This window comes from Pithys albifrons, chromosome 3 (genome assembly GCF_047495875.1).
Source record: "Pithys albifrons albifrons isolate INPA30051 chromosome 3, PitAlb_v1, whole genome shotgun sequence".
In the NCBI taxonomy this organism is placed as follows: Eukaryota; Metazoa; Chordata; class Aves; order Passeriformes; family Thamnophilidae; genus Pithys; species Pithys albifrons.
In genome coordinates this window covers 75,859,396-75,875,211 of record NC_092460.1, presented here as the reverse complement: position 1 = coordinate 75,875,211, position 15,816 = coordinate 75,859,396, and the positions used below count along the sequence as shown (strand labels likewise).

Genomic DNA, 15,816 nt, shown 5'->3' with positions numbered 1-15,816 from the left:
TGTGAATTAATTTGTGCAATGTTTATTAGTCAAAAATGAGAGGTAAAAGCCAGCAATATGTTGGAAAAGTATAGATATGATTATTCAATAGAAATTTGAGGAAATTATGCTAGCACAGTCCAAGAGACTAATGAGTCCATAATAAGAAAACAGCACAGTGCAGGTCACCCTATTATAAAACAGGATATTACAGAAATGGAGAAGGTGCAGCTAAGAGCAAGGAGAGTGCCACAGCAATACAATGATCTTAGTTATTTGGAAAGGTTAGAGAAACAAGATCCATAAGCTAGGAAAAAAAAATGAAATTAAGGTAGACCTTCAGCAAAGTCTGCCAGAGTATTTGTATCCAATAGGTATAACAGCTTTGAAGACAATTCCTACAAGAGGATATTTGAACTTCTGTCACTACAAAGTAACAGCACTGTCTTTTAGATTTGTTGGTTTGGTCAATGTATAGTAAGTAATACATAGAGTATAAGTAATGGCATAATGTTTTTAAGTAACTTAAAATACAGAGCAAATTAAATAGACATGGGTTTTCTCATTTCTGAAAGAATACCTGTACATTTTTATAACATTCTCTAAACGGCTTTTTAAAACCTATGTTATGTTGTATAACTGGCCAAACTCACAATCAAATTTGGCTTTAGGATGTGACAAACAATAAGACAGTAAATATTGCATAAACACGGAGAAGAGTTAGACAGGGTTTATGATGATGTCTGTGTAATTCAGCTCTATACAAAATAATAATATTATTCCTTCTTCTAATAATGTAGCAGACAATGGATTACTGCACAAACATTACCTACGATATAGATTTAGTTCTAAATATCCTGTAGTACTGAGTCAATAACAGCAACAAAATCCTACCACATTGCTCCTTTACAAGGCATAAAAGTCTAGTTTGTTCACTAAATATACTGCTGTTTTCATGTGTTACAACTGGAACTTTCATGAACATAAAAACTGTCATGAGAATATTGGTTATTCCAGATTATTGTCTACACAATTTAGAACAGCAATTGGTACTCATAGCAGGCTTTTAATCTGTGCTTTTTAAAGTTGTCTACACTTTGAAGCAATGGCAGTCTCCACTCATTGCAGAATATCCATGAAAGACATAGATATGTAATCCTAGAAATAAAGTGTCATCTAAAGGATAAAGAGCATTCAGTAAGTTGTTTCAACCTTCTGTTTTCAACAAACAAGCTACATTGTCTGTACTTGATCCCTGATAATTAGTCTCATCTATCTGTAATATGATCAAGCCACAGGGACAGAGTTTTACCTCTGGTGTGGAGAGAATATTATTTAACCTGTTTTTAAATATGTAAAATTTTAACAATATTATTAAATAAAAAATTTTAGCTTATAAAACAAGTTTTTAAAATTTGAATGAAATAGCACCGTATTTAGAGAAAAAACATCAGTTAAATTAACTCATCTGTTTAGATGTTTCTGCAATTACCTACAGATTAAGAAGAATTAGCTTTTTATTGTGAGCATGGAAATTAGGTACCAAGAGGGTGTAGAAGTAGGTCTGAAAAAGAGCAAACTCATATGTTTGGGGAGAAAAAATAATCACTTAAGAGTCCAAGGTGTGCATCTAAAAATCCCATCAGAAACTGTCAAGGTGCATTGGTTAGGCAAAAAGAATATGAAATGGGACCAATTAATACTGATGCTGATGAGTGCATGGCAATAGCTTCTAGTTGCTGATTTAGAGAGAAGAATACAATTGAGTAGAAATGATTTTGATACATTTGCATTTATGGCCATAAGTCGTATTCTACATATAGATCTAGGAACTAGAAAGTAGTGACTAGAGGCCATGATTCCCAGTACAGACTCTGGGATAATATTCCTGGTTCTGCAACTGATCTTTGTGATGACCTTGACCAGATCACTTCTCTTTGTAAATGTTTCATGTGCTGAGTTTTGTTATATCTTGTTATATCAACATACCTATATATGTTGATTGTAAGCCTTTAGAGTCTTCTGAAGAATGGCTTATTCACTGTGTTTGTACAGTCTACAGCAGAATAAGCCAGTGATCTTCTCTAGGGAGAATTTAAATACCATAAAATCATGCAAGCAGCAGAAGAACCATGACACAGAAGGAGAAAATCAATGGGATTTGGGGATCAAAGAATTTTAAACTTAAGGACTTTCAAATATGTAGTTTCCCCACACTGAAATAGCTTCTAATCTGATCCAAAATTTGATCTATTTGCTCAGCATTTTTCCATGTCCTTGAAACAACTAATTTGTGACAGTTACACATTTTTATAGATTTTTTTTTTCCCAAACACTCAACGATAGGTCTCTAGTACTACTAAAAAACCTGTTTTTCCTGGTTCTTAATCAAGGAATAAGTAGTATTGTACCTAAAGAGAAGCAGTCTACAGCTTCAAAGCTGTAGAGTGTTCTGCACATGGTTCAGAGGACTCTATCCTCAAGTATCAGCGGATTGTAAATAGCCCACCGATACGGTGGAGAGGTTTCCTCTTCCAGGAGCAAGGCTAGGAAAGCGACAAGCAGGGCTCCCTAGGATCAGGCCCCTTAGAAGCGAGGGACGGCTCCTCCCGCCCCCGGCCCGGCGACCGTCCCGAACGGAACATGTCCGCACTTGCCAGGATTCCACGAGGAAAAGCCAAGTTTATTGCCGCGCGCTGGCTTTTGAGGAGAGCATGGGAATTCCACGGATGTAGGCGGGGAAGAGGGGCGGAGACGGGGCGGAGTAACACAGTTCATTGGGTACATGCAAACGAAGGGAAGGAGGGAGGGGAGGAGCGGCAAAAGGACCAATAGGAGAATGAGATGGGCGGGGAAATTCTACCGTAGGGCTTCCGGCACTCCGAGGCGGGGACAGCCCCCGCCCAGGCTCCAGCGGCGCCTCGTGGGCGGCCCCGCCGGCAACCGCCCCCATGGCCGGGTCGGGCCAGGACAGGGGGGATGCGACCCGGAGAGTTTTGTGGGAAGAGGAAACTTGGATAAGGAACGACTAAGGGAAAAATAACCAGGGTAGCCACATTAAGGGTATACCATTTAGACTGGGGAAGCATCAATATAGGATGTGAGCTTATTAGAGTCCTTATAAATCTCTCGCAGAGCTGCCATATTCGGGGAGCCGGGTTCCTGGACTTCGGCGTCCTCGTCTATCCATCTCTTGTAGTATTTTTGCCACTGTATAAACCCTGGATCTCCTCCAACACTCAAGCATTAGTGAAAAGAAATGATGGCTCAGTCCTCTTCCAGGCTGACTGGACTCTTCTTCGCATCCTTTGTTCTTTTCATCATTCTTTATTATCCAGCGTGGCCAAACAATTGGTCAGTGGTTGAAATTACCACCCTGCAAGTCTCAAGGGGCTATTCAGTCAAAGATTATGCAGCCACAGGCACTGTCTCCATATGTACAGTCAGTCCATTGTACAGTCACTTCTGTTATTGTATTATGGAGTAGAGAAGATTTAGCCAGATAGCAATCTCATTGTGACAGTAAGGTGCTCCTTCTAGTCCAATGGCTGGTATATTTAAAGATGTTCTTCAGCAAGTTCTGCCAGGCAGTGATCTTACTGAGATCTGTGCCACTGTAGCTACTGGTCTGCCTATTTTGCAGTACATCACTCTCAATCTGCATGGGAACTGCCACGCAAAATTGCCATGGGGTGGCACCCAGCTTGGCAGAGCCACAGGCTACAGCACAGGTGGCTTGGAAACTGATATTAAACCGCATCACTTCCAGAGGGTTTAACTGCAGTAACAGATAAAGAAGCATACCCCATTTCATTCTTTTAGCTTCTCTGTTTTTGGAGGGCTAATGGCTGAGGAAAAGAGTTGCATCTAGACGTTCATTTACCAGCTAATAATTTTCTACACACTACCATAAGAGTGTTTAGGAGGAGCGAGCCAAATGGAATGAAAAACAGACTGCAAGCAATATTATCTCAACAGGCTTTCCCCTGGATTTATAGCTTCTGCTGTTGACTCATCACTACAATACGACAAAGATCATTTTGTTCTTGACTTATTAATAGTGAAGAAAAAGGGATTTATATGCTATCTGGTTTAAAAATGTTCTAGTGTTTATCAGCCAGCAGCAACTCTTAAATTCTATACTGAGAAATAGTTTAGTAGGCTGAATTTATCTCTGTTATTCAACACTAGAAGTAACCTAGGAGAGCCTAGAAGGAGTTAGGATATGTGAAAGAATAATTTTTGCATTAGTTGGTCTCAGGTGCTGATCAAATAGATACTCTACAAGCACTTCATAAAGAAAAATGAAATTCTGACGACTACATGATCAGACATTGTGCTCCTTCTCCTTGGCTAGTTAACATCCTATTTTCAGGATGTGCATAAATTCTACACAGTACCCTTTAAAATACACTCAAAAGCAGGTAACATTCATTCTTCCTTCTTTTTCTCATGTTTATTGAACAGCTTGTTGATTCTAAACATGGTTTCTTCCAGCTAAAGTGAATCAGGATCAGTTTGGAAAAGTAAAAAACATAATGTGGTTCCAGTGGTTCATCTGAGAAGTACCTTATAACTCAATAGTGAGAAGAGGTGTATTCTGGGTTCTGCCATCAGCATGAATCTATAAGTTTTTCACACTCATTTTATAGCCCCATGTTTTAATGCTCAGACCTGGGGTTTCCCATCTCATTAAGTTTCTTGTACGCATGTGAAAGCCCGTTTAAACTTCCAAAAGGCAGCTCTTGTTTCTCTGAATGGGTAACTCCCCTGAACAACAACAATAAAACCCCAAACCACATAATCCTGTACTCCTAAAGCCCATAATCCTAAACACCAATCAGAGACATTTTCAAATATATTTCTAAATGCACTGCTCTCTCATCTTGCAAATAAGGCTGTATGTCTGGCAATATCAAAGCAAACCAATAGTATGACTGTGAGCACAAGTGTCCAGACTGAGGCTGAGGATGCCTATGCTGGCAATATGTGTTTTAAGCCTCACTGGGCACCTAATTGTGTCCACACTTGAAAATGTCTGTCTGTAAAGTGTCATTCTCCACTTCTTGCATATTTAATGAAGAAACACACTTAATTGCTATCCAAGCAGTCTTTCTTTTGACTTTTAACTTCCTTTGCTAAGGAAAGGTTAATGAAAGATATTAACATTAAGCCACTGCCAAGTTAAAAAAGTGATGGTCATGAGATAGTTATGAAAAACATGATAGAAAAGTTAAATCCCAATGCAGTAAATAATAAAATAAATAGAACAAAGCTGTGTAATTCAAAGAAACACAACCACAACTAAAAAGAAAAACCAAACCAAACTGTTACCTCACCACTACTTCATGATATTTCTGTCCTGACATAGTTTTCTCACATTTCTCACATGTATGTGAACGTGTCTTCAACCTCTAGAATACATGATACTGCTTTACTCCAATTTTCAGATCTAGATCAAAGATTTCCTAGTTCTCTAATTACTAGTTTGTTCCTGTATGGAGAGATGCTGTCCCAACTACATTGGATGTAAAGACTGAAGAAAATAATACTTGAGGGTGAAAAATGTCCTGCAGCCTTCACCCACTCTCTTCATTGGGCTAAATTTTGCCCTTCCTTCTGTTCTTTAGCTATTTTGCTATCATTTGGTCTGATTAACTGAAAAACATTGGATAAAAATAAATTAATCTGATTCTTTTTTTATGGCATTTTTCAAGCAGAAAATATGTTAGTGATAGATTTCTGTTTGAATGAAAGGGAAAAAACTGTTACAATGTTACTGCACAAAGGAAAAGAAGTTATATATAGAATGTGCATGTTAATGACTAGGAGGTGTTGATGAGAGCCATACTTTTATTTCACACAAAGATGTGTGAACCTTTCATAACAAAACTTTAAGAAAGCAGAACTTGCCTCTTTTATGCATTTGTTTATAAAAGTGAAACAGTTATCAGTTTGCCTATAGTCAAACTAACAGAACCATCTCATAGCATTGCTGGACAGGGCAAGTGAGTTTGGAATCACACCCTTCACCTCTTTCCCCTCACCCAACCCTGCCACCAGCCTACCCACTGGTCATTACGGTATCTATTTTGCTACCTATTAAGATAAGCACCTTTGGAATAAGCAGATTTCTCAGGTCTCCCCCAGATCGCTGGGGTACAAGTCAATAGCTTGGCAAATGGCACTTATCCTCAGCAGCCAACAAAAGTCTGAGCCAATCAATTGCTCTGGAACAGTCAGCGAGGAGAAGCATCAAAATAATTCAAGGAAATAACCATTGAGGTCCTGAGGAAAAAGGAATGTCACTCACATTCAGAAAGTATTTGATAAAGATGGGTTTTTGAAACAGTTCCTTTTGTTGCATAGAAGTAAAATTGTCACCTCAGCTCTGCTTTGTGCTCACTTTGTGCCTGCCCAAGCCGAGTTTGTTTCTGCAACAGCAGGGGAAGGCTTTTCAGAGGCAAATCTGAAAGTCAGATTTGAGTAGCTGAGGAAAGCAATTCCTCTCCTTGAGTGTAAGTGGACAACTGTGTCAGTAATGGGTATTTTAGATGAAACGTGTGGTTCTGCATGCTTGTTTGTGCTGTGTTGAAGATCCTGTTATTGCTTTTGTTGGTGGATAATTTCATTTGACAACATGCTGCAGATTCATTTTCATGTATGAATTTACAAGTACAGAGTGAGAAGCATAAAAGAAATAATACAGAACTGCACATGCACAGTCACAGCACACAAATTAGAACATTCAGTAGTTCAAAAATGCCAGGATAGACAATTTCAATCCTTTATATCACCTTTTATCAGCTTTAGCTTTTGCTCATGATGATAAACATCAGGAAATCAAACTCATTAAAGAACAGAATAAATGTAGTTTCAAAAACTTGGTTGCATGAGAAAGCGGATATATTGCTCACATTTAGCCAGTGTTTCTGTGAATGTATAATATGTTGTCAGCATCTGTATTTTCTGTTCTAACTTTTACTGTGTGGATAAGGAGTAAATTAAAGTCTTTCTGTGGTACCCACCTATGCCTGGACTAAGCAAGTGTTTGCATGAAGGTGATGGGGAACAGTGAAATGCTGCCATCCCCCAAATCCTTGATAGCACCTAACAAGTTTTAAGAGATATTGGTTACTTTGGTTTTATAAGTTGCCTTATGCTCTCTAGTTTTGGGAACGCACTGTAATTCTCAAGCACTTACCTGACACCTGAAAGAAAAAAAAGGCATAATGAAAATATAGAAAGTTTTTTTGTTTGTTTTTAGGGGTTTTTTTGTTTGTTTGGTTTTTTTTGGGTTTTTTGTGTGTTTTTTTTTTTTTTTAAATTTAGGGATTCCAGCACTTCTTCTCTGAAATATTTCAATGAATATGATAATATCATCTGAAGAAAGAGCAGAGCAAAATCCCACAATGTGATTAGAACCTTTTTTTTCTTTTTTTCTTTAGATTCTCAGGTAAATGAAATTTCTTCTGGTTCATTGTCTTAATTAATTGATCCTACTGACTTTACTAATCTTAAAATGCTATTCTTGATTTTTCAGTCCCATGGTTACTGCTTGGTCTCAGCAATGTGGCCTTCCATCTCCGCTGGATTTTATAGCTTTCTTCTACTATTTGAAATTATTCAATCTGCTGTCTCTTTCCATCTGATTAATTTAACAAGTATCCCATCTCCTGAAAGGAGGAGGAGACAGAAGCTAGTTCATATCAATGCTGCAACTGGGCATGTGGTTTTATGACAATTATTGGAAATCAACACATCTTGGAATGTCTTTTGTTACACATTCCAGTAATCAATAAGATAATGTTATTAAAATGTTTATTACCTGGAAAACCATAAAAGTTGAATTAAATTCTGAATAAATATACAGATTTCAACTAAGGTGTATCTACTTATCAATAAACAAAATTACATTAACTGGTCTGTCAAAAATTAGAGTGGGATATGGAGTGGCTTCTTAAGAAACATAAACACAGAAAAACCGGGGCAAGTCACTGGAACAATTCCCCAGAACAAGTCTTGAGAGAAGAATCTTACCAAATTTCTGAAGTTGCTTTTCGCTTCATATATAAAACTTATTGGGCATTTTTTTCCATCTAAGCACACATTTAAAGAAACAAGATGGCAGAAATAAAATGAATGGAGTTTTCCATCAGAAGAAAATCCATGCAGGAATGATGTCCTGAAGCTAAGTGGAAGGTACAACGAATGGCTGGAGAACTCTACCACTGCCCCAGTAGTCCAGCTTGTACTGAGGGCAGTCATGCAATTAGTGGCCATAAATAAACACCCACAGACAGACTACAGCATCTATTGAATCTCATTAATTACCATGTGGTTTTGCTGGATATGATGTTTACCCATAGGTTATGAATCATGGACTCAGGCATAATGGTGATACAGCAATAAAATACCCTTTCTTCAAAACACTTGGGTTATTCCTAACATTAGAAAATAAAAATAGGCTATAAAGGTATGTATGACATAAATATTTAATTTCAGTGCTTGGCCTATATTCTTGTATAATAAATAAAGAACAATCCTGAAATAAAGTCCATAGATCTGGCTGCTGTGTGAAGTACAGATTTCCTCTGTACACTGTACTGGATCTAACTATTCATTGTACGGGAGAGAAGAAATACGACAAGGGAATCAACAAAGACTTTGAAAATCTTAATCTATTTTTTCTTTCTCCATACAAAACTTCTTTAAAAACAGAAATGATGCTACTGAAATACAAAATGAAACATAAAGCTAGGTAGTGTTGCTTGATCTTATTTTGACTCAGATCCACACAAAACAAGTTATTGTCAAACTACTTAGATATTTATATACACACACATATATAGATAGCTATTAATGCTCACTGTACTAAAAAGATAAATCTGTTTGATATGGGCTAAGGGGAAAAATAAGGTAACATGACAATATTTATGAGAAAAATATTGATTTTTGTTAAAAATTAAAAGTATAAAAATGCTACAGTACGACTTTATTTTTTCTTTGTAAGATATTTTCTGTAAAAATGTGACAAATACATTGATGTCGCAGACTTTCTTAAATACCAGTCATGCTCAGTTGTCTGTAAATAAGTGTTCTAGACCTCAGATTGTTTGGAAGCCATTAAGAACCTGCTGAAAACCTGATGATTACACAATTACTAACACAAAAAGTATTAAAAACACCAAAAAACCACCCAAAAACACCTTTACCTTTTATTTTTACTTAAGCTTTGATATGCCACAGGTGGAGAGAATCTAATGAGAATATTAGGTTTTGATACAGCAATTTAAAAATGTTCTTCACCTTTAGTAGTATTTCGTCCCTATTTTCTCACAGAAGTATTATTACCATTTGATTTCCTCATTCTGATCTAAGGTACTTTCTATCACTTAGCCCCAGACTATGTCTATGCCATGAGAGAAAAACTTCACTTTGATTTATTAGTTAACGTATTAGTTTATTTGCCTATATACTCAAGGTTGTTTGCCTTCAGGGATCTTAAAAAATTTTACCTAAATAAAGAGTATTCACTGAAATTATTTACTGCCACACTGTGCTTTTGATCTATATGAGTAGTTTCCACAGATTTTACTGATGTTTTAGGCATAGAGTGTTAAATTGGACTGTAGCAATAAATGCATCCCCTTTCATTACTGCTTGACTACACAATGGACAAAAAATCTTATTATAATTCTTAAAAGTTTAAAGATTTTTTCAGGCTAGCAGTTTTTCCTCCCATCTTCTCTAATATTAATTTCTTGCCCTGATTTCTTACTTCAGATTTTTTCAGTCTTCAATAGCTTCAAGTAGAAACAGTAAAATTTTCAATATAATATTTTAATTTATATTAGTTCCAATAGCATTGCCTGCCTTGTTGTTTGCTGACCCAGTCTTTATGCTGCTTAGAATAAATAGTGAAAGCTTTTACATCTGACTAACATATATACAGGCCTTTCTGTAACTAAAGCCCATTAATTTTTGTTGTTTTCTTCAATTTCAACACATGAGTTATTACTTCTCTTGATTCTCAGAGATTTAACATTTACACATTAATAATTTTGTATTCCATAATGTTTCAGATATGTAATTAAAGTTAAAATGTATCTTTTAAGAAATATGTTGTAAATTACTCTTGATAGTCTCCTAGGGGACACCTAGATAACATTCCTCATACAAATGGCTGTATAGACAGCAAGTAACTGAAACAGCTTGACATTCATCTAAGGTCACAATATTCCTGTTATTTATGCATACTTAATTATAAGTAAAATTAAAGTTTGAAGGAGAGTAGCTGTTGATTTTAGGGTCTTTTTCTTTAATTGTGAAAGGATCTAGGAGCACAAAGTCCCTTGAGTATCGTTTATGCTTCTAATGGGACATGTGACCAATTTTCCATTGATTCCTCTTGACTTTTCTGACCCATAAACATTATAAATCAGTAATAAATCTCAGGCTCAGGCTCTGCTACAAAGTTTGCCACTAAAGCAGGCCCAGAACACAGTAAAATTATGAATTTCCCGCTGTATAAGTTTTAGGAGAATATGAAACAAAGCACCATCAAAGAGAATTTTACTCCCTTGCAGTGAGAGAAAACCTATAGCATCTTTTTCCTCAGAACTGGACTGGAGATGCAACTGAAGATTGGCAAGATTTGAGCAACAGGTCCATAATGCTGCATCCTCTGTCTGCATAGTGCACAGTGATCCTTACCATGTTGATCAGACACAGTCGGACTGGTCCAAGTTTTCACTTCCTTCCCATATGCTTGTTAGCGGCTGTCTGCAAACACAGGTTAATATCTAACAGTCTCTGAAATATATATATTTATATGTATGCCCTTTATAAAACACGAAAAAAACCCCAAGAAAATATAGTTTAATGCAATGAATGTACCTACAACTGGATACATTAAGGAAGATCAAAAAATCTTCCACATGCTTAGACATTGCCTCCATTTGCTTCGTGAACAGTATCATTCAGCTACTTAAGCATCATAGTTAGGATATGTTTTTATTTTTCTGCTTTATAGAAATACTGAAGGTAAACATTTTCTAGCTATCAGATAAAATTGCTATATTTGCATTGAACTATGTATAATGTATATTTTTTCTTTTAACTTATTTAGGGAAAGGTTACATAGAAAGTGTTCTCACAGATATTTCTTTTACATTAACACATACGTGCTGTTCTGAGAACTTAGATAAGAAATACTAAATTATTCTGAGCAATGTGATCTAGTGGAAGGTGTCCCTGCCCATGACAGGGTTTTGGAACTAGATAATCTTTAAAGTTCCCTTCCAATGCAAACTGTTCTATGACTCATTAGTAAGCTTTTCATATAGAAGTATCTTAAGACCTCACGCTAATGTTATTCATGGTATTGAAAGAAGCCCACCACCACTATTTCCATTAAATTAAAAAAATATCTTTAGACAAGCCAGATCCAAAAGGCAGGAATCTGGTTTGTGCTGCTGTGGCATCCAGCATTTTGACTGAGACAATGAATAGTGGCCACACATGCAAGTGTATATGTAAAGAATTTTTGAGTGGGTAAGTCACAAGACACAGCAGATTAATTAGATTTCCAGCTACTGCCTTCTAAAACCAAAAATCAAACCTCCCTCAGTATAAACCACAACAATTAAGTCTTACAAGGGATTAATTTCCTTAAGGAAAAAGTTTACCATTAAATATCACTTTCACAAAGGAGTTTAAGAAATTCTCTTCACGTGCAAAAACCCCACTAAGGCAGGCGTGACTGTTCGAAAGGGTTTACCTGCTTCATAATGTGCTGATCTTGTAAAATAACACACATGGTCAAATGTGCTGTTGTCAGTAATGGTTTGGGTTTTTGCACTTTTTTGGATAAAACTAGGTGAGCTTCATGTATCCCAAGGCCTACATAAAAAAGCTACAGCAAGCTATAGAAAGACTTCTATTAACTGAGTTCTTTAAGGTGAAAGAAGGTTCCTTTCAGAAAGAATAAAACCCTGTGGGTTATAAATGGATCAAAAAGAATTATATTTTTTATTTATACTCCAGAAACGTCAGCAAGTGAATGAAATGGTTTCATATACATTTTTACATCCATTAGCAGTGAAAACGCTGTTCATACATCGATTCTATAGTAAAATGTACATCCTGTTTTCCTAAATATGCCAAATTTAATGGACAAAACTCCTCCATAGTGATCTCAATTCTTGAAACAAGAAGGGCAAAATGTGCTGCTGGTTAACTGCTTTAGAGCAATAATAAAGCTACCCTTCCAGAATGCACATTAACAATAAAGCGTGCAGTCAAAACAATAACAATTAAAAAAATCCAACAAAATGTGAATGCCAAATTTGAGGAAATTTGCACATCAGACTATGGGGAGACCCAGGACATTTGAGTCCAGACTGGTTTATCATAAGTGTAGTTCAGTAGCTCTGATCCTAGCTGACTGTGCTTGGATACCCTAATCATAAAAAAATGCATTCTTATGAAGTTAATCAGCTGCAGACACAGAATGCTGATGACAGTTTCCCCATATCTGCTTTATCAAAAGAAAACCCAGTTAGTGGCAAATCTACCAAATACTTGCAACATTCACATGAAACTTTAATTGATTTTCAAACAGTACAACTGTGCCATGAATTCAACCACACAGAATATAAGCCTTAAGCTCACTAGGTTTAAGCAATTGTGACTTCGTAGACTAAAACTATGTAAAATAAAATCTGATAACTCCCTGGTGTTAGAGGTAGACAGTTTTCTTTCGAATCCTAGGTTTGGTCCTTTATTTTATTCAGCAGTGAAAGCCATGAATACAGAACGAATAACAGCTGTTACAATTCTCAACCATGACTTCTAACGTCAGAGAATTCAAGGTATGAACACAGTACACAGTAATGAAAAGTATCAAAAATTAGTTTACCTCAAAAAAGATAAATAAAACAGGTATATCCCACCAATACATAAACAGATGTTTGTGCTACAGTTAAAATTTGCTGTATACAAAAGATCATAATCCCCCGTCCTCAGCTTATGATAGAAGCAAGAATACATGAGCCATTTAAATTGTCAGACATTATGCTTTATAAGGTATGCACAGAAGTTCAAGCAATAAATACATACATTAGTTCAAAGCCTTACAATAGCTACGCAAAGCAGATGCAGAAAAGCAGATTTGCTATTACTAGCAAGCAATGATATAAGAGTAAAAATTCATGAAATGCATTAAAGCAACATTTTTCTTAGAAAAAGTTCTGGTCATTTATGGGTCCACCAACATTTTTACATAATATGCACAATTATCAAAATACAGACCAAGCATCTCAGAAAACTCCAAAAAACCTAAAATCTATTTTCAAAGCAATTGCAGTTTTGGAGGTTTTTCTGGTATAATGTGCAAGCAGCTATTTTTTTTTAAATTGTATTTATATAAAACCCATGCAAAACTCTACAGGTATATGCATTCTGTGGCTGAGACTTCCTTTCAAAAGTTTTGTAACTGAGGTATGCGTACTTTAGCATTGTAGTCTTAGGCCACCTTCCTGATGGTGCAATTACATATTTAGTTCCAGTCCATCAAAGTCTCTTGAACATGCACTTGAAACACCCATCATTCCCTTTCAGGTAATCCTCACATCAGAATCTTAGACGACTGATTGACTGAAAACAATTGCTTACAAGGTGAATCCTTCACTCGATGTAATTACTGTAAACTTTCTGTTGATCATGACCCAAAGACAAACATAATGAAAAGTAGCAGTTACTGTGACGTTCTCACAATTCATGCAATTGCCATAATTGTTCTAATTTCGTTTTTTGTTTTTTTTTTCTTTTTTTTTTTCTTTTGCAGAGGTAGAAGCTTTCAGAAAGCCTTTTGGGTAAGTGGGAAAACCCTTTTGAAAGCCGTTATGTCCTTTTATTTGGCATGATAGATGACTGTGTATATCTTTAAGTCTATTTGCTGATTCCAGCAAAGAATAAATGATGAGCTTAGTTTGCAAGAACCAGGACCATCACATGGAACTGGTACATATGTTAAGCTCTAGCAGCCACCTTCTGTCAAAAACTGTTTGTAAAGCAATAACCATAATCAGGTTATGAGGTCCCTTGGTTGGGGGAAAAAGTATTATCAAGACTTGGCACAGCACATGAAAAGCAACACGTAAAGTTTCTAGGTTTTAAGCAAACATCTGACTATGCTATTTTCAACTACACCATAACGCATTATCGTATTTTTGGGTTTGGAGTTGTCAAGAAAACCAGCATTCCAACAATTTGGCCTGTGCAAGTCTTCCAAAGGGAGTGTATTGTTAGTGTTAATATCCCGTATAAGCAGAGGCAGAATTATATGTAACTTTGGTTTGACTGAAAATAAATACCATGGACTACAATTGCTATATCTTTGCTTTCAGTGTAAAAACTCACCTAGATCACTTTAAATCAATATGAAATTAATTTTTGGCTTTACTAGACCTTTTATGTTTGGTTCCTACTTTTTTTTTCATAACTTAAGACTATAAAAAATAGTACACAACAAAGATTAAGACCATACAAGACATCTTCTAACAACATATATTCACCACAGAAGAAAACAGACTGAATGGGAAAAAAAATAAAACATAATGTATTATATATAACAATATGCAATCTGCATTTGCATCAAGTACATAATTATTTTGGTCAGTGATCCACATTTGTTGCTTTCTATCATAACTTCCACTGCAGACTTTGTTCTCACCTCTGTCTTAAATGAAAGCAAATCTTCACTGCATTCAGATTGACTTTTGGCCTCAGAAGATTACACTGTGACTGAATTGACTTTTTTCATATTTGTTTCTTTGTATAGGGCTAAATGAAAAGATCCCAGAGGTCATCAGAAAACAGCAGGTAGTTCATGGAAAGGTTCCTTTGTACTAATTAAAGTTACAGAAGGCTGACCAAAGCATGTGGCTGCTTCTGTCGTTGAGCTATTGGCCATTGTTAGAGTTGGCTTTGGTTTGCAGCTGTAGCCTTTGACTGTGTTTGCAGGTAGACAAAGCTTTATCACAAGGAGGTAAAGAGTACAGTTGTAAGATATATGCAGATATGCAAATGTTTCTATGGTGCTTGCACAGACAATGTTAGCTTAGGATTGCACTTTACATCTTAACACTAACAGCACAGACTGGAAGCCTAAAGGTTTTTAGATGGTTGCAACAGTCTAATTACTGTGGTTTGTAATAACTAACTTATGTCATTTACAGTTGGTGGCACCAACATAAAAAACTAATGTTCTGTTGTTTAAAATTCAGCTAGATACAAGCAGTGACACTAATTTCTGATACTACTCCTGTGCAAATTAAAAACAATAGCAACAAGTTGAACTTGACCAGCAATTGTTTCTAACATTACAACTACTGTATGCTGGAAATTCACATTAATGAAACTAATACTATTTTTGGCAGTATATGAGGCCCATTTGCTTTCTACAGAACATGTATCCTCATATTCAGTCATTTCATGAACCCTTAAGAGCCACATTTTTTTAAATGGGCAAGCCATTATATAAAGAACAGTTTGTTTTTTTATTTTTCCTCAAGAAAATCAGTTTATCTTTAAAAAAAAAAAAGGAAAAAGAAAAAAAAAAGAAGAAAAAGAAGAAAAACAAGCAATTTGCCTGTTGTTACTGGGTCCCAAAGGGCTGGCTTAACAAGTTCCTTTAGGGCTGTTCTTCTTTATCCATGCTTAATAAATAGTCACAGTAAAAATTTGTCAAATATTCATGGTTGTGGAGTGGTTCTGAAGGTCAGTGATATGTCCCTTCATTTTGAGGTTTCTCAAGTCTCTTTTCATTCCAGA

The 15,816-nt window shown here is 36.0% G+C and overlaps 1 protein-coding gene across 5 annotated transcripts in view; it reads right to left on the bottom strand.

The window, feature by feature from the left end:
• Positions 1-12,027: 12,027 nt before the first annotated feature.
• Positions 12,028-15,816, bottom strand: part of FOXP2 (forkhead box P2) — a 194,336-nt gene continuing 190,547 nt past the window's right edge. For all 5 annotated transcript variants that reach the window (XM_071552433.1, XM_071552436.1, XM_071552432.1 and 2 more), the window contains one exon: positions 12,028-15,816. This exon is cut by the window's right edge and continues 135 nt beyond it. In XM_071552433.1, coding sequence (XP_071408534.1) covers positions 15,807-15,816 — 10 coding nt within the window. In that variant the 3' untranslated portion in view covers positions 12,028-15,806.